This window comes from Brachypodium distachyon, chromosome 1 (assembly GCF_000005505.3).
Source record: "Brachypodium distachyon strain Bd21 chromosome 1, Brachypodium_distachyon_v3.0, whole genome shotgun sequence".
Classification (NCBI taxonomy): domain Eukaryota; kingdom Viridiplantae; phylum Streptophyta; class Magnoliopsida; order Poales; family Poaceae; genus Brachypodium; species Brachypodium distachyon.
The window spans coordinates 27,358,846-27,377,966 of record NC_016131.3 but is presented as its reverse complement, the minus strand read 5'-3'; the positions used below and the strand labels follow the sequence as shown (position 1 = coordinate 27,377,966).

Here is a 19,121-nt window from a genome sequence, read left to right as displayed (position 1 = left end):
GGCGACGCGGCGGCGGGGGCCCAGCGAGGGGAGGGGTCAGAACTCCATTCTCCGATCTTGATGCTGAAGAATCATGCCACACATGCGTAACTAAAAGATGATGGTTCATGGAACGTATTATCGTTAACAGTTTATGTATTGCGTGAGTAACTGCAGCTTTTCAAGTTTTGCAGTACCATCAATTTTCATTCAACAAGGAGCTTTGCAATCAGGGGGCTGGATGGATTTTGCAAGACACATATATCGGTGGATTTTGAACAGTTCTCTTCACGGACCAGTTAGAAATGAACGGTACCGGTACCTTCCCGTCGATGGATTAGCAGTGCACTTATACTATATGCTACTCCAACATATCCGACACTCAAAGCAGCTGGTTATTTACTTATAACGTCTAATCTATTTGGTGAGCGCGCACCGTTTCGTCTCGAAAAAGTGTTCACATCGGTCCCGACTCCCCTCTGAAATCGACCTGAACCTTATCCTCTCATCCCCCTCACTCTGTCAGTCTCTCTCTGCTCCTTGCGTCTCCTCCCCCGAGCCCAGCCTTCCACTTCTCCTCCCCCGAGATGCAGCCACCGGCTTGTCCGCTGGCTCGTCGGCGCGACCTCCCTCCCTCCTTCGTCATCTCTCCTCCCCCTCCCTCGAGCCCCTCCTTCCTCCTCCCCTCCCCCAAGCCCCTCCTTCCTCCTCTCCTCTCCCCTCGCCGAGATGCAGGATGCAGCCGCCGGCTCGTCGGCGCGGCTGTGGATAGGTGCCCCTCCTTCCTCCTCTCTCTCTCCCCCACCCCCCAGCCGCCGAGACGCATCTCGAGCGCCGCCGATGGTGATCTAGTAGTCGGCGCGCCCTCCGATCTGCCGCTACCGGCGCCGGAAGGGCACGAGAGATGGCCGGTGACCACCATCCCCCGTTGTCATCGTCCCTGATGCAGCGGCAGCGAGCTTCTTCATCGCCTGCAAGGTGGCCGAGTGCTGCTGCGTCGGCGGCGATGGCAGGAAGGCGACGGGCGGCGCTGGCATCCGGAACAGCCTAGGGTTGTTGTTCAAGCGGGGGTTGATGTGCGGCAAGGAGGTGGAGATGCAGACGTGCAGTTGGTGCTGGTTGCCGTGGAGCGTGGCCAGGATGGCTTGGTTGTGTTTGCCCTGGTACGTGTTGATCACCACGGTGGCGTCTGGTATGACCTTTCCACCTGCTTCTCCTGGCACTTCTACGCTGAACACCGGCAGTAGCACCTATATGCATCCATTTCCAGCAGGCTCTTCCAAAAGAATTGGATCCCATTTCTTTTTGGATGTAATTTCATTTTTAAATATTACATCTGAGAGAGTTAGATGTAATTTTCAGGTTAAGAGTTACTTTACGATTTTGCTGAATGTAATTTCAACATGCCAGCTACTTTCATGAGTTCAGTAGATGTAGTTTTAATGTTAGAAGTTACTTTCTGATTTTTTAGGTAGAGTTGTGATGTTAAAAGTTACATCTACTTGTAGCTTGGACAAAGTTTCATGGGGATGTGAACTGCTACTTTCGTTTGGATCAAGATCAGAAGTTATTTTGCCAAGCAATTAGGTTTAGTAGATGGTTCACCCATCACTATTGGATGTGAATTTGAATTACGTTAGATGAAACTATTATTTGTATTTTGATGTTGTGTAGTGGATCCTATATTACAAGAGATATGTCGTAACTTTAGATTACGTAATTACATCTGACAGATATGTAGGTACTTTTGATACCAACTTAATTAATTAGATGGTGATATGATTGTCTGATCACTATTTGGTGTAAATTCGACGTAACGTTAGATGTAACTATGAGTTACATTAGCGTTTTGTTGGTGTATTGTGGATCCTATATTATTAGAGATATGGATGTATTTTTTTTATTATGTAAATATATCTAACAGAACTGTAGTTACTTTTGATTTCAAGTTGATTAGTGAGACGTGATTTGATTGTCTAATCTATCAAATTTCTCTAGGCTTCAGCTTTGTGATGTCTGATCTCATTATTTCTGTACTTATGCTGGTAGTAGCATGCAGTTTTGCTGCCCCGGTGCTTTGTTACATTTTTAGCACACTAATTAGTAATTTTCACTTCATAACCTTCGGCTTGTTCTATTGCTACTGTTTTATTTCCTACTACCTCTGTTCCTAAATTCTTGTCGTCGTTTTAGTTCAAATTTAGGGACCGAGGGAGTATTATTTTGTGCTGCCGTCATTCATTTGCTGTTTGCGGGGTGGATGGGAAGACGTCTGCATCCGTTGAGATTACTTCCAGACACGACAGTTACTGCAGCTACTAGAAGAAGTTTCTATTTTTTTGGGTAAATGGAATGTTTTCTTCATTAGTCAAGGTGTAAGATTTGTCTTTGTCTATATAGACTAATAGATTTACTTTTGTTCTCATTACTTTGCTGGATTATAGAATTCTTCTCAAGCCGATAACTATATATCCAATCTTTTCTTGGATGTAACAATCTTTTCTCGGATGTAATTCTGGTGCATGCCCTAAATATCACATCAGCTTGATGATTTTTTACCCTTTTTACAATGTCTACTAGGAGTCTGGATCATCCCAATGTTTATGCGATGTCTCCTGCTAGCTAGTATATTGCTAAATTCAAGCTGGGAATATGAGAAATCCTATCTGTGCGAGGTCTTTAGAGGTATGCACGAACGAGCCATGTGACGCTAGCCGCTAGGGAGTGCGTATCTATCTTGGTTAGACCCCAAGTTTCTTCCCTGTTTGTGTTGTTTTCTAATGGTTGCGATTTTTTTGGATAAGCTCTACATCTGCTAGTTGTTGCTCTAATTTTCTATTGTTCTTATTTTGTTTACAGGGTGGATGGGAATGGGATTTGCATCCATCAAGGTTACTTCCGCACATACAAGGCATTAACTGAAACGAACAGAACAAATTTCTGCTCTTCTTGGGTTACTGGAATGCTTTCGTCATTGGACAGTCTGGCAGAACAAGCTTCTTTCTGCCTGAAGTGCAAGAATTTTCTTTGTCTATATAGACCAGTAGATGTAATTTTGTTCTCATTACTTTCTTGGATCTATAGAATTATTTTGAAGCCAGCGGGAAATTTCTAACACGTATATTGTACTTTTTTTCTCATATATAATTCTGATGCACACTGTACATGTCACTCCAGTTGTTTTTCACTTTTTATTACAACATGTATTGTGGCGGTACACAGCTGCAACAGCTCACACGGACTGATCACACAAACGAGCGAGCTGCGGCCTCACGTGGATGCATCAGAACGCTTTTAGGAATACGCGGTTTTCCTATTTGGGACTGTCGGAAAGTGAGCACCGGATGAGACTAGGGAGTGCGCGCGGACACGCCCTACTTATAAATGACTGTAACACAGCATTGTTGTTCTGTGACCGGCGTTTTTTCTTTCTTTCTTTCTTCTGGATAGACGTTGCAACCGATAAACTGAATATTTGATCAAATTTTATTTGTGCCGTCACACATAGACTACAAACTTTCAGATGCTAGCATTGATCTCAAAACATATCAAATGAAGGTTTTGTTCGACACGAGAAAACACTCCGGAGGAGGGGTGGAGTGTATCTCTACGCACCAGGTTAAGAAAAGGGAGAGATATAGCATGTGTATATGTATGCGGACGTGCCAGTGTATTGAGATACACAAATAAAAGTGCAGGAAAAGTATTTTATTAATCTCAAGGATAAACAAATACAATTCCGAACGTGTTGCGCTCCGTGGCCTACTAGCGCGGCCAGCCTGACTATGGCGATTGCGGTCTCTTTGTCCCCGGGGCCTTTAATTACTCCCGCAGGTTGCGCCGCGAGATACCTCCGATTAAGCCACGTGGTTGTCGTCTTCGGTCTTCGCTTCATTTTCCCGTGCATGAAGAAGAGGTGATGTGTGTGTGGTGGCGGCAGAGTCCGTGTCCTCGTCGGTACATGCGCCGCAGGTAGCATGGCCTTTGCTCCGGCCATGCCCGCCCGCCGTCATGGCTCGTCGGTCTTGAACGGCATAGATGGGTTGTAGTTGTAGTAGCACGGGTCCTCTTCGTTTGGACTTTTTGACGATCAGCAGCTTCATCGGGTAGGTGACGGGTGTCCCGTGAGAGTATGTGATTGGTGGAGACCGGCACCGATTTAAAACCGGCACGCGCACTTGTCGGCGTGGTTGGCGCAGCCAGCGATGACACCTTCAGTCGGACGCCGAGTTGACACGGCGGTCATCATAGGTGTCGGCGCGCCTTCTCGTCTTGGTCGAACCGCAAAGTAATGGGCGCAGCACCTCGTCGTCTTCATGCGACGGCTTAGGGACTGCACGCCGGCAAGTCCGCTGAGCATGATGACGAGCTCCATCTGCCACGACCCTTGATGACGTGCCTGCCGATGAACCCTTCCTCCGCCCAGCTTGATGACGACTTGTCGTTGATGACTTGATGGTGATGGATTGATGATAGGCCCCGCCGGCGCCGTGGTAGGCTGCAGGAGCCGTCTAGCTCCATCCACCATGGTGTCGACGTTGTGTTGTTGTTGACGGCGACGGGCTGCAGCTGTTGGCGAGCTCCATCCTCCGCGATGCTGACGTCGTGTTGTTGTTGTTGACGGTGATGGGCTGCAGCTGATAGCGAGCTCCATCCTCCATGACGCCGAGATGCCGCGAGCCACACACTGACGAGTTCGACGAAGGGCGGTGACGCTAATCTTCAGTGCTCGACGGAGAAACCTTTGGGCTGCTTGCTGGTAACTCCGGCCATGCGACCGTTGGGAGAGAGAGAAAGGACGAGAGGGAGAGGGAGAGGGAGAGGGAGAGGGAGAGAGAGAGAGAGTCAGAGAGTCAGCCAGGATCCTCACCATTAGAGAAAAAGGCCATGAAAGGTAGCTTGCTGTCGACTTGCTGATTCACGTCAACCTCCTAAAGGTGGCCTTCACTCCTGGCCACCAATGCTTAATCTGCTAGCTTGATGCTTCTTGTAGTTTCTTCTCCTTCCTTCCCGATTGAGCGTAGCTTCAGCGTGCTCTGCTGCTTCTGCGTGCGCCCTCGGAAGTTTCCTCTGTGTAAGTCTCCCGTGTCCAGGTGAATCCTTCTCGAGCGCTGGCATCTGTGTCTTTTATAGGCAGCAACTAACAAGTCGCATGCAGCAATGGATAGCTACGAGCTCCGTGGTCCTTGGCAGAAGTCATGCGGGAGGCCTTATCTCTTCTACCGGCTAGCTGAATAATCTCCGGATGGCCTTTTATCTGCTCTCCCGGCTGGTACAGCACGCATCATATCACTGCATGTACGTATACAAATACGACGGGTACGTACGTACAAGTCGTCCGGCCGTATACGAGTACATCAACTTCTCCAGGCTACGCGTACGTACGTTTATACGTACAGCATGCACATGCAGCTCTGGCTTTTTTTTTTAGTTTGCTTGAAGGATTAATACTGCGATACAGATCGATCAATACGTGCAAGAACACACTAATCAATTGATCATGAGCTAGCTGATATTTCCATGCACGTACACATAAAAAATGAGAGCATGCATGCTTCTCAACCAGTACTACGTTCATATGGTTTATATTTCAAATGAACAAGATTCCATCGAACAGGTTTATTTGTTTGGATACAACATTGTTTGATAGCTACCGGCATCAATGGGTACCGGCATCAAGGTGGCAGTCCTCCGGATTAAAGCTCACAATGGGTATGTTATTATGGAGGTCGAAGATGAAGCGCGTGTCGATCTGCTGCATCGCGCCGATCACCGTCATCTCGGCGTCCGGGACCAAGCCGAGGCAGAGGTACTCGCCGCCGCCGGTGGGCGACCCGACAACCAAGAACAAATGCTGCGGCTTGACGCGCAGCCAGGGGCCGCCGACGAAGTGCAGCGTCATGCTCGGGAGCCGCTCCTCGATCGCCGGCGTGCGGTGGACGCACAGGTGGTGGCCGGGGCTCTGCACGAACCGGGCCCTGTTCCTCTGCAGGTGGCCCCGCACCGCCGCCTCGACGTGGGCGTACGCCGTCTGCACGATCGCCGTCATCTTGGTGCCGATGTCGATGGCGCACCCGCCGCGCCCGTGCTGGTCGCGCTCGAACATCTCCGGCGTGACGCCGGGCACCCGGAGCGCGCCGACGCTGATGCCGGCGAGCTTGACGTAGTACGCCTCGCTGGTCGTGGTCGGCGCGAGCACGGCCATGCTCTGGCGGTGCACGCCCGCCGGCGGCTGGCTGGGGATGTCGTTGCCGAACCGGAGGAAGCTGTAGGCGGTCGTCCCCGGCACGATCGGGCAGTAGGAGAAGCGACCGCCGCCGTTGTGGTAGAGCTGCCGCATGAAGCCCGTCAATGGCTTCCCCTCGGCGCCCATCCCCATGCCGAGGACGCCGGCGAGCGCGCCGTGGGTGTCGAAGCGCGCGATCCGGTTCGCGCACCCGAAGACGATGCCGGGGAGATGCTGGAAGTTGTTGTCGCCGGTGGGGAAGGAGAAGGTGTCCCTGGCGAGGTACCCCGCCGCCGACGCGCCGTTCCGGTAGGCGATTCCGAAGCCGCACCGCCCGTCCTGCAGCGGGTGGTACGGCGGCCGGCAGAGGACGGCGTTGTGGCCGCTGACGGGGCGGAAGGTCGGGGACTTGGCCGGGTCGAACACCGGGTTGAGCTGCGGCAGGCACGGGTGGCACGGCGCGCACTGCATCCAGGAGAAGCCGGCGGCCATGTCCATCTCCAGCTCGTAGTTCTCGTACCCGTGCTCCGTGCCCACGCCCACTGCGACGGCGTACACCATGGACGCCGGCGGGCAGAGGTACGTCCGTATGCTGGCGGCGGTGATGTCGGCGCCGGCGAAGCGGTGCGCAATCCGGCATCTGACCTCCTGCTTGGCGCGCTGCAGGCTGTCCAAGTCGGTGTACCTGTGGTGGCTGTTGTTGGAGACGAGCCGTAGGCTGAAGCCGCCGCCGCCGCTGCTACTGGCGTTGAGCGGCGGCGACGTCGAGGCTGCCGCGACGCCATGGAAGCAGAAGAAGGTCACGAGGGCGGTGGCCAGGAGGACCAGCGCAGGTAGTCGTAGCTTGGCCGCCATGGATGCTGCTGCTATGGAATTATTGATGGATGGTGAGTTTTGTCAATGGGGAAGCTATTTATATACTGATCGACATTGAATCCATGAGAACATAAATGATGGATATCGAGCTTGAAGCCATAAATGATGCAATCCGGTGCTCGGAATTGCATATCCTCTCATCTGGGAGTTTGACTAGGGGCGGCACCGCTCGGTGTGGCTAGGGAGCGGCGCGCCAGCTCCGAGCCTTCGCGTGCGTAAGCTTCCGCACGACGCGCCAACGTCCGCGCGGCGCAGCGCACCGGCCTTTTTAGTACAGCCCGTAACCCAGCCCAACAGTGCAGCCCAGACGTCTCCAACAACCCAGTTTTAGAACATTCCAAAAAAAAATTACTCAAGATATAAACCATCATTACATCTAAGATCAAATAACTTGGTCGGGTTAAAAAAAATACTGTATGATGATTGAGTAGTGATAAAAAAACACAACACGCCAACTGCGACCAGAATAAACTAGTGACTAGAGGGGGCAGGGGGGATTAGTAATGTCATAGGTATTACGTAGAAAACAATATGGCAACCGGATAGTACACTACATGACAAATATATATCAAACAACATGTCAATCAGGACAAAACAACATGTTAATTAGGACCAAAAAACATGATAACCTGCCAAAACAACATGACAATTAGGGACAAATAAAGATGAGCACTAGTAATGTACGACATACCGGTTAGGAACAAACAACATAGAAACTAACACCAAACAATATGTTAACTAGGTGTCTAGGTAGTACACGCATGATAAGTAGCAGTGCCCGGCACGACAACTAGAACCAAAGAAAACTGATATACGTACGACAACTAACTTACGATCTAGTTAAGAAAACTCGAACCGTGTGCTTGGCATGACAACCAAGATGAGAGAGATAAGGACATATCCAACAGCATGCATGTTAAAGTTGCGTGAAAAATGTATACGGCATTTACTAGTAATGCATCATACAACCATTCCAACGTAGTTATCCAATGAGAGGTGAGAGAATACACATGACTTGTGCATGGGTGTATTTTAATCTACATACGACATTCATTACTTTCCATTTTTTTTCTAGCATACGCCTAGCCAGACGTATCATAAATATAAGGAGAATTACCGTGACGCGGTTACATGTCCGAGACCTTAGCGTTACGAATTACTCTTTTTTTCATTTAATATGTGTTACATCATCAAAAATTCTAAGATGGCAAATTTACCAACGACTAACATACCACTAACGTGACAATTGATCGAGATTGGTCGAATCGATTAATGTCTGATCGTCAATTAGTAAATGGTTAGTTAATGCATGTGCAGATCTATTTGAGATAGCACGATGGCCACTGCAATAACTTTGCTGAATAAACTCTCTGGTCTTTCCCCGATCAACACGAGTGGCCAAACTATGCCGTTATCCGCTTTCTGCCTTCCCCTTTCCCTTCCGCTCCCGACAACTTCAAACCACCGCCACCACCCACCGCCGCCGTCTCTCCCCCGCCCCAACCCCCTCCTCCTCCACCTCCCGCCACTCACGCGCCGCCGCGTCCCCCTCGACCGGCCACCACGCGCGGGCGCCACTGACATGGCCGCGCCTGCAGCGGCGGCCTCGCCCCCGACGCTGCTCGAGCACATGGGCCGCGCCGGCACGCCCGCCGACCTCGCGGTGGTCATCGCACACATCCAGGGCGCCTGCAAGCGCATCGCGGCGCTCGCGGCGTCCCCAGCCAACGCGGACCTCTCGCGGGGGAAGGCGGGCGGCGGAGCGGCGGTCGTGGCGGCCGGGCGGGACGCGCCCAAGCCGCTCGATGAATTGTCGGTGCGTGCCGGGGCCTCCCCTGATTGTTTGATTTTGGTGTTTCGATTCTCTGTTAAAAAAAAAAGTACTGCTGTTGTGGGATTCATCTTACATGCTGGATAAGAACTGCGATCTGTTAGAATTGCAGGCTCGGACACCTGAGCCATTGGTGGACTGAAATATGTAGAGTTTGTAATTGGGTAAACATTTGCAAATGCGTTGTTATTTGCTTAGCAACTTTTTTTGTCACCGCAAAGATCTCCCACTAGATTGGTTTGCTTGAATTCAAAAATTCTTCCTTATAAATGGTCTCATAAAGAAGAAGTAACTGTACCTTATACCTCAAGAACAAGCATCATTGCGCCATATGTCTTGTGCTCACAGCAGAATCTTACTGAAAATAGTACATGCTGTTTGCTTTTCTTGTGTCTGATCTAACTGCTATGCATCTTGGCATAATACTAGCTTCATGTAACCTGGATTATAGTTTTTTTAATTTCAGAATGAGATCATCATGTCATCGCTCCAAAGTTCAGGAAAAGTCGCAGTGGTGGCGTCTGAAGAAAATGATCTCCCCGTTTGGATGTGTGATGATGGTCCGTATGTTGTTGTTACTGACCCGCTTGATGGTTCTCGCAACATTGAGGTCTCCATCCCCACTGGAACAATATTTGGGGTATACAATAGGCTGGTGGAACTCGACCATCTCCCTGTGGAGGAGAGAGCTCAACTCAATTCACTGCAAAGTGGTACTCGCATGGTCGCTGCTGGGTATGTGCTGTATTCATCTGCCACCATCTTCTGTATAAGCTTTGGCACAGGTACCCATGGCTTCACATTGGATCGTTCGACCGGAGAATTTATTCTAACGCATCCTTCCATCCAAATACCACCTAGAGGTGAGCTAGATGTATACTATCCTTGCTTCTATTAAATTCTTGCACTGATGTTACCTAGTTTCAGTTGTACTAATAGTAAAAGTTTGCTAAATTTGTATGGCTCGATGAGCAATCATAAACATGAGTAATTAGAAGATACTGTGGAAGAATTTACTTATGACCTAAAGACTGAAATTTGAACAAATATCTTTAAATCTGCAGTTTTACTGTACTAACTTGCACCCATATTACTTAACTGCACTGCATATAGCTGCTTTCAAATCTGCAGTGTTAGTATTATCAAATTTGAACTCATATACTCTTGCACTGCATATAGCTGCTTTCGCATTTGCAGTATTAATATACTCTTAGTTAGAAATACATGTTTTTGCAGTTTAATTTAGCTTGCTCAAAAGCTATAATTGCATACTATGTCAGGACAGATATATTCGGTGAATGATGCACGATATTTCGACTGGCCTGAGGGCCTAAAGAAGTACATTGACACAATCAGGCAAGGCAAGGGGCAGCATCCAAAAAAGTACTCTGCTCGGTATGTGTGCTCGCTGGTTGCTGATTTTCATCGGACACTCATATACGGTGGAGTGGCCATGAACCCAAGGGATCATCTTCGGCTGGTTTATGAGGCAAATCCTCTCAGTTTCCTGGCCGAGCAGGCAGGAGGTCGAGGCTCAGATGGCAAGACCAGAATCCTTTCCATTCAGCCCGTGAAGCTGCACCAGAGGCTGCCATTGTTCCTGGGAAGCACGGAGGACATGCTTGAATTGGAAAGCTATGAAGATGTCCAGCAGAAGGTCAATCCTGGCTATGAGGTTTAGTGTTATGCAGGAGGTGAAATCTTGAGGTATTGTAGCATAGAACGATGTAAATGGTGTACCTATGGGAAGTTTATTTGCAGGACCAACGTTGTCTCTGTGTCTTGTTTTTTAACCTATGCGGTTACAGAGAATCCTGCATAGTATAAGATAGAATAACTTGCTGCAGTTCGCTGTGTCAATGGAAGATGATGTGAATTTTGGGAGCTCTCACATAACTTTATTTAAAGAATATAATTAGTTCCTTGTGATTTCACCATATTTGTAGACATTGTGCTCTGGTATTTCTTTTTCTGTGGGGATTTTCTCTAACATTGTGCTTTGCCAATGCTAAGAAAAAGGGACGCAGCCGGAAGACACCAAGATGAAAAGGGGGCAGCTGTGACCAGTGTTGAGAATTCATGGCCTCTTGTCTGGTAACTGGTAAGCCTTATGTCTTGTCAGTTCTATGTAAGCTGGTTGTGTCACTGACTAAATCTTGTCCAACTTTCTCAGATCTACATACATTAGATTATGTAGAAAAACAGAATGAAACAAATGTTCATGGAGCCTAAAACTGTTGTCGTGGTGGTGTCACAGCAGATGCCATGGATGGCTTATCTTGGGGCCGATGGACGAAGGAGGAACCGGAGGAGAGAGGACGTGAAGGGAAACACGCACGAATACACAAGCACACACAGATTTACCCAGGTTCGAAGCCCTCTTGCCGAGGTAAGATTTCTACTCCTACTTTGTTGTATTAGTCGAGATAACAAGCTCTACAATGACGCTCCTTGAGCTGTATTCTTGAGGAAGAAGAAGAAGAAGAGGAAAACTCTAGATGCCTAAGTGATCGTCCCCTCTCCTGGCGGGGTAGTGCTCTATTTATGGACCGCCCATGTCACATTGACATACGGGCCGGAACCTAACGTTATCTTCTTTGGGCCCCGCCGGGCACGCGCTTTGGTTCCCTCCGGGTGGCGCCGCAGGGGATAAGACAAATTTACTTTTCCCTGGCACCCTGCAACAAGTACAGCAGTAATCTGTCGACTTCCGTTAGAGATACTCTTTCGGTGCTTCTCTACGCAGTCACCTGACACCGCAACGTAAGTGGCGACTACTTTTCCGTGATAAAGATAACGCTGCTTTATTTTGCGCCACGCGGTGAGGATAAGACCGCCGAGACATCTCGACGCCAGCCGAGATCAAAGTATTCGTCCTTATCCTGCAATCTTGTAAGACAAGATAGTCATGCCGGCATACCAAGGCATCGTTGACTATGCCGACTTTGCCTTCGTCTTCTCGGCTAAAGCGTGTCGTCATGACCCTACCCGGAGTCATCCCCGACACTAGTCCCCGAAGCTGTTGCGCTCCGGCAGGGAAGAATGTCGGACCATGACAGTTTCCCATAGACCTACCACCGAAGCCTACCAGGGTTTAGCCGAAGAGGATACCGAAACAACCCCGAGTTCTCCTAGTTGAGACCAAGTTATTCCGACATATCAAGTCGACGTGCTTATTCTGCCTTGAGCCGAGATTCTTTTTTCCTTCGTAGCCGACACTAGCAAACTTGCTTCTGCCAATAATGGTACCACCTGTCGCTCGCACTCTGGGCTCTGCTTAAATAACGGGCAGATAAAACCCGAAGTACTGCCGGCGCGCTTTTTGAGGCGAGCGCGTCATCCCATCGTACAGTAAAGCCGACAGAGCCATTAAGAGGGGAATTTTGATTCCCACACGGATACTTATCCTCCCGGATTTGACAGGATTCTTTGTGCCACGCCGCACGGTTTCCGAACGCGTGCGCGTTAATGGGGTTGAATGCCCCCATGATCGTGCGCGTTCTTTCCGTTGGCCATAGGGATCGTGGGCATGGAAGATCCGCGCCCCATTAGTGTGCCGCGGGTATAAATAGAGAGAGGGGGCGAGGGTAAAAAACCCTTCGCACTCATCACATCTCTCGCTCTCCTCTGCTCCTTTGCTCCTTGCGCAATCCGCCATTGCTGGTAGCTCCAAGTTCTTCTGCCGCCGCAGTTCCTAGCTCTTAGCCACCGAGCTCGCCGCCGCAAACTCGCGCGCGCTCGCTTGGCTCTCTGCCGCACTTCCTTGCTTTGCTCGAGCCTCGCGCCAGCACCTTCTCACCGGAGAAGCAAACCCTAGATCTAGTTTTTCAATCCATGGCTTCCTCCTTCCGTGCCGCCGCCGTCGACCCTGCTGCTCAGCAGGTCGAAGAGAGGGCGGGCTCGGAGCGAGCTGGCTGGGAGGGCTTCGATGTGTCCCAGGCGGACATCGCGTGGCTCCGCCGCTCCCGGCGGATTCCGGAAGAAGTGGAGTGCCGGATCCCCGGCGACGAGGTTGTGCCGACTTCGGAGCCTGGTGAGCATGTCATCTTCCTCGCTCATTTTGAACGCGGTTTTGCTCTCCCGGCCAGTGAATTCACTAGGAAGTTCTTAGATTTTTTCGGCCTTCTGCCGCACCACCTTCCGACAAACGCCATCCTTACTCTCTCGGCGTTTGTCACCTGTTGCGAAGCCTACCTCGACCTCTGGCCTTCCATCGACTTGTGGGCCAAATAATTTATGTTCCGGCCCCAAGTTCTTCCTGATAAAGAGAATCCCAGCGCCCCTAATCCCATGACTCAGTGCGGCGCCGCCACCGTTATACCTCGCGGAGGTTCAGCCTTTCCTCGGATTCAAGGTCTTGAGTCCTGTAAGAAGTGGCTCAAGACCTTCTTTTATGTCCAGAACTCCTCCAAGGCCGACAAGATCAACTTGCCGGGATTCGTAGTCAGCCCCCCGGAGGAGAAGTAAAACTGGACATATGATCCGAAGGAGACCATCCCCGAGATCAACGAAATCCATGCCGGCATCCTCGAACTCAAGGAAGACGGGATGACGGCCGATGACTTGCTGGCCACCTTCATATACCGGCGGCTGTACCCGCTACAAAGTCGGACGCACAAGATGTGCTTCTATGGTGGACAGTTTGACCCGAACCGGGTGTCCACCGTCCGGCTTGACCAGGCGGAAGTCCGGCGCCGGGTCAACGCGATCGCGAAGATGAGTATACCGGAACGCTGGGAATGGGGTATGCCGGCGTACAGCCGGAAGCATCGTCCGCCTCCGGTGAGTTTTTGTTTATTCATGTCTTCTGTTCTCATCCGACATAAGGCTATGCCGGCTTTTATTTGATAAAGACTCATCTCGGCGCCATTTGATTCTTTTGTGTAGAAATTTACCCTTCAGCGCAACGAAGACGGGAATTCCCCGGATAAACGCTTTGGGAGCCAGGCGCACGACCATCGACCATGAAGATCCAGACTCAGAGGATCACATGCCGATCGCCCATGCCGGCCCCCGTCGCTCCGAAGGTAACAATTCCCGACATCTTCTCTTAGTCACTATAACACTTAGTATTAGATTGCTCACACCCGCATTTCTCCGGGGACAACCGACTCGGCCGATCCCGCTGCTGCTGCTGGGGCGTCGGTCCAGTTGCGGCTACAGCGCCGGTCCGTGAAAAGCGCGGAGCCGAGAAAGATCTTCCGCGAACTATGAAGCGGAATAAAGTCGCCTCTCGTGGTCCTAAGCCGAAACCCATGACCGTTGGGTAAGACTTATGACAACTTAAATCTTGATGTCGGTTTACTTCTTAGCTATTATGCGAATAATCCATTCTCATTCCTGCAGGGCGGCTTTGATAGCTACCCAATCTCAGATGTGCATCGCGTCTGAGATCCCGGAGGCTCCATCTCCCCGTGCCGAGCCTGCAACTCAAGCCACGGGTGAGACCGAGACTGCTGCGGATCCGACATCTCCTGTCCGGAATGTCGGCCCGAGCATCGACGCTTCGAGCGTCGCCCAAGCCGGGACGTCCGCAGCCGGGACTTCAACTGTCGAGGCTGCTCCTTCCTCGACGGCAACTGAGACGCAAACGAAGCCGCTCGTCACTGAGACCCCGCAACAACCAGCAATGGGGCCCCAAGAACCACAAATGACTCCAACACCGCCGTCATCACCACCGCAGCCGCAAGCTACTCAACTTGCGGCTGCACAAGCTAAGAGAGCTAGGAGCTTCGCTATCCTGGCGGGACAAGCGCCTCCGAGTTCCTCCAACTCACAGCCTGCCCGGGGCAACCAGGGAGTTCCCCTCAGGACGGCCAGGACGGCCAACGGGCATAGCTAGGGGTCACTAGGCCCGCTCGTAATAGACTAGAACAGTGCTGACGGTTACGAAGTGACCTCCAGCACCCTCTAGACAGCACGGCAGAGCCCTCTGGTGGGACCCGCGCCTGCGGCGACTCCAGAGTCCGTGGCCGCCCGGATGTTCCAGGCAAGGGTCGCCTTATTCGAGTCTAGCCGAGCTGCAGAGGTACGAAAAACTCCTCTTTGAAGTTTTTTATTCTACTTCTAGTATCCACACTCCTAGTCCCCGAGGTTTAGGGCGAGTAAGAATTAGTCGGCCCGAAGCTTATCTTAGAAAACTTCAAACACTTATTCCTCGAGATTCAGGCCGTGTTTAGAATAGTCGGCCTGAAGCTTAAAGACTTCAAACACTTATTCCCCAGATTCAGGCCGGGTTTAGAATAGTCGGCCTGAAGTTTAAAGACTTCAAACACTTATTCCCCGAGATTCAGGCTGGGTTTAGAATAGTCGGCCTGAAGCTTAAAAACTTCAAACACTTATTCCCCGAGATTCAGGCTGGGTTTAGAATAGTCGGCCTGAAGCTTAAAAACTTCAAACACTTATTCCTCAAGTAGTTGTGAACCTTCCACTGTATTAGACTTATCTGTGGATCACTATTTTGCGGACATGCATGAATAAGCGCACCGCCACCTTCAAGACCTTGCTAGCAAAGTACAAAAAGCTGGAGGCGGAGCACAAGGCTTTGGTAGCCGATCGCCAGAGCCAGAGTAAGTATATTTTTACCGTCATAAAAACTTTGTCCGAGTATTGATGCACAGCAGAAACTGATACGCGCTCTCGTTTACAGCCGGGGACAATGCTCAAATATATGAGCTTCTGAAGCGTGTCGCTGAAATAGAAGGTACAAGCTTATCCTTATCCCGAGTCTCATCCCTTTTAAACTCAAACCTTTGTGACACACATCTGCTAAACAAATGAAAAGTCCCGGCTCGAAGAGCAGCACCGGGATGAAGTGGCCCGTCTGAAGGCACAGCTCGAAGCTCAGGCGGAGGCGCACAAGACCGAGGTAGGTCAACTGACCTTGGCCCTCTCCGCCCAAATTGACGAGAAGATCCGCCTAGAAGGCGAGGTGCAGAAATGCAAGGATCTCGTCGCTGAGGTCGAGACCCGCGCCAGTACTGCCGAGAAGGAGAAGGCCGAGAACGCCCACCTGCTCAGCGTGTGCCGGCGTGACCTCGTCAAAATCGACGCCATGCTGACGAGTAAGTGGCCCTTGTCCAAATCTCTTCCTCTTATCACCTGTCCGTTGATAGCAATATGGTGCCGAGATTCATTACTATCTTTTTGCCGCAGTCTGTCGAGACCTCCCAAGCTGCTGTGATTAAAGCCCGTGAAAGGAGGGAGCCAGCCGGGGCAGAACCCTTCGAATACGACTTGGAGGATTTCCTGGTTAGCATTGCGAGCCGGGTAAAGCCTCTGAAGTCCTTCAGGGTGAACATGCTCAACGCTGGCATCCGGGCCTTTCGAGCTTTGTGGCCTGGGGAAGAAGCTCCGACCGACATCCCGGAGTTGGCAACGTGCCTTCTGGAGGTGGAGGATCGTCTTAATGAATTGCGGGAGTCGGCCGCTCGTGTCGGCGCCGACGAGGCCTTGTCGTTTGTACTTTCTTGGTACGACGGCATCAACCTCGACGTGTTGCAGTCGATGCGTGTCGGCTCCCCCTACCTCTCGGATCCGGAGCTTATCGCAAAGCGGCAGGAGCGGGCCTACTCCTTCATCCAATATACCGACGTGCATAAGTTTGTGGAGGGCCCGGTATCCGAAGCAGAGGCAGAAATGGCCGAGGAAGAAGACGAGGAGGCAGTCGACGAAGAGATTGTCGTCGAGTCAGCTTCCACCGCAACGGATGCTCCGAGTTCTGGCGCCGCCAATCCTTTTGTCTCTTCTTAGGCACGTCGGACAAAATACTTTAAAATTATCATATCTCCGGAATGCCGGGTGCAGGTGTAACCGAATTATAACACTTTTGCTTGTGAAGCATCGTACTTTTAATTTATTCAAGTCTTTTAATTACTGAGTTCCCAATCGAGTCCCCAAGTCTATTTTTTCTGTTGTGAAATTTTATGACTTCGATTCTTTTGTCTGCCTTGTCGGCGTTTGACGTATGAATCGCGAAGTCATAGAACAACGCTTTCAAAAAATTAAACTCGACAGACTCGCATGGAAATACCCGAAACCGAAATGAAATGCCGGGTTAAGTGAAACGATGTGCATCTCGGCTCGCTTCTTTGTTTGTTTACGCAATCGTTTTTCATGTGTTCAGTTATCTCGTTCCCAATCTCTAACTTGCGATGAAGCCGGGTCGCGGACAGCAGCGAAGTCATAGAGGAGATTTTCAATACCGACACAATACTAAACCGACATAAGATTACACAACTAAGCCATGCCGACATACAAAATGATAATTGCAATATAACACGAAAATAGCATGGAAGTCCCCGAGTTCCTTTTGAGAACCCAGCTGATAATTTCTCGTCTCAAAATATTCAACATAAGGAAAAAAAACGATACAAATACTCATCTCTCAAGTATAGAACAGACGAAGCAAAGCTACATTGCATGGCCTCTTGGTCTCCTCGCCTGACTTGTCCATCCTGTTTGCTTTGGGATCCTGCGCATCTATAAGATAGTAGAAATTGTTGTGTAGCGCTTTGCTCACAATAATGGGTCCTTCCCAGGGGGCAACAGTTTGTGCATGCCGGCTGTGCGCTGCACAAGTCGGAGCACGAGGTCTCCTTCCCGGAATACTCGCGGGTTTACCCTCCGGCTGTGATAACGCCTTAGGTGTTGTTGATGGATGGCCGACCGAGATAGAGCCAATTCCCGTGCTTCTTCGAGCAGGTCAACATCATTTTCTCGGGCCTCTTTTACCTCGGCCTCCATATACATGGTCACTCGCGGGGAGTCATGTTCAATATCGGCTGACAAGACAGCTTCCGCCCCGTATACGAGGAAAAATGGCGTGTAACCGGTAGAGCGATTTGGAGTTGTCCTGAGACTCCATAGCACAGCTGGGAGTTCATAACCATCATCATGGAGTGCGTTCCACTGGCTCAATCAACCGAGGTTTTATGCCGGCTAGAACCATGCCGTTTGCTCTCTCAACCTGTCCATTGGACTGAAGATATGCCACGGAGGCAATGTCTAGCCGGATATTCTTTTCCGCGCAAAATCGCGCGAAAGGTCCTGCCGCGAAGTTCGTTTCGTTATCCGTGATGATACCATGCGGGTAACCATACCTCAAGATGACGTCTTTCAAAAATGATACCGCAGTCTTGCCGTCACACATTCGTATCGGCTTCACTTCGATCCATTTGGTGAATTTGTGAACCATGACCAAGATATGCATCATGTCTCCTCGCACCCGCTTGAAACGTCCCACCATATCCAAACACCACACGGCAAATGGCCAAGTGATTGGAATAGTCTTGACCTCGGATGCCGGCATATGAATCTTGCTGGCATATCGTTGGCAACCGTTGCACTTCTTAACCAATTCTTCTGCTTCTTATGGTGCGCTTGGCCAATAAAAACCATGTCGGAATGCCTTGCCTACCAGCGTTCTTGAAGATGCATGATGGTCGCACTCTCCCTGATGAATATCCTGGAGTATCTCTTGCCCTTCTTCCGGCTCAACGCATCGCTGCAGGACGTTAGTGACACTCCTCTTGTATAGCTCACCATTGATGATGGTGTACGCCTTTGCCCTTCTTTGAATTTGCCTTGCCAACACTTCCTTTTCGGGAGATTCCCATCTTTGAAATAAGACATTATCGGTTGTGCCCAAGTCGGCACGGGACGAGTGGCAAAGACCGGCTCCTCTGGTACGTCTATCCCCATTGGCTCAACCGCGATTGCTTCCACCGAGTTGGGGCGCTCAGTCCCCGGGTCACTGGAACCGTTACCACTGTCAATGTCCATGGGGGTGACGTCAGCCTCTGAGCTCGCCGGGATAAAGATTGACTCCGATTCTGGTGATGGCTTGATGGATGGTTTGCGTAAATGCTCCGATGCCACACCAGCCGGGATGGCCTGTCGTGTTGAGCCGAGCTTCGACAGAGTGCCGGCTGCCTCGTTCTCCGCTCGCGGTATATGGTGGAATTCTCACCCTTCGAAGTGACCACTGATCTTCTGAACATGGAACTGGTATAGCGCCATATTGGCATCCAATGCATCCCAATTGCCGGAAGCTTGCTGGACTACCAGATCGGAATCACCGAAGCATTGAATTCGGCGAACTCCAATTTCTTTTGCCATCTTCAGTCCGTGCACAAGCGCCTCATATTCGGCAACATTGTTGGATGCTGTGAAGTAAATTTGCAACACATACTTAAGTTGGTCGCGCTT

General features: G+C 50.5%; 2 protein-coding genes and 2 long non-coding RNA genes across 4 annotated transcripts; 3 read left to right on the top strand and 1 right to left on the bottom strand.

The window, feature by feature from the left end:
• Positions 1-425: 425 nt before the first annotated feature.
• Positions 426-3,150, top strand: LOC100834062. The gene is made up of 2 exons (XR_733235.3): positions 426-1,142; positions 2,173-3,150. It is a non-coding gene; the product is annotated as an uncharacterized LOC100834062 (long non-coding RNA).
• A 2,488-nt stretch (positions 3,151-5,638) lies between these two features.
• LOC100833752 (aspartic proteinase nepenthesin-2) lies at positions 5,639-7,060 on the bottom strand. The gene has a single exon (XM_003560362.1). It carries the CDS (start codon positions 7,058-7,060, stop codon positions 5,639-5,641), a length of 1,422 nt encoding a protein of 473 aa, XP_003560410.1.
• A 1,402-nt stretch (positions 7,061-8,462) lies between these two features.
• Positions 8,463-10,846, top strand: LOC100833448 (fructose-1,6-bisphosphatase class 1). Its single transcript, XM_003560361.4, has 3 exons — positions 8,463-8,897; positions 9,379-9,775; positions 10,193-10,846. The coding sequence occupies exons 1-3, from the start codon at positions 8,487-8,489 to the stop codon at positions 10,591-10,593; spliced, it is 1,209 nt and encodes a 402-aa protein (XP_003560409.1). The 5' UTR covers positions 8,463-8,486; the 3' UTR covers positions 10,594-10,846.
• A 461-nt stretch (positions 10,847-11,307) lies between these two features.
• LOC106865915 lies at positions 11,308-16,794 on the top strand. The gene is made up of 6 exons (XR_002960547.1): positions 11,308-13,694; positions 13,800-14,940; positions 15,394-15,481; positions 15,562-15,615; positions 15,697-15,976; positions 16,068-16,794. It is a non-coding gene; the product is annotated as an uncharacterized LOC106865915 (long non-coding RNA).
• Positions 16,795-19,121: the final 2,327 nt, after the last annotated feature.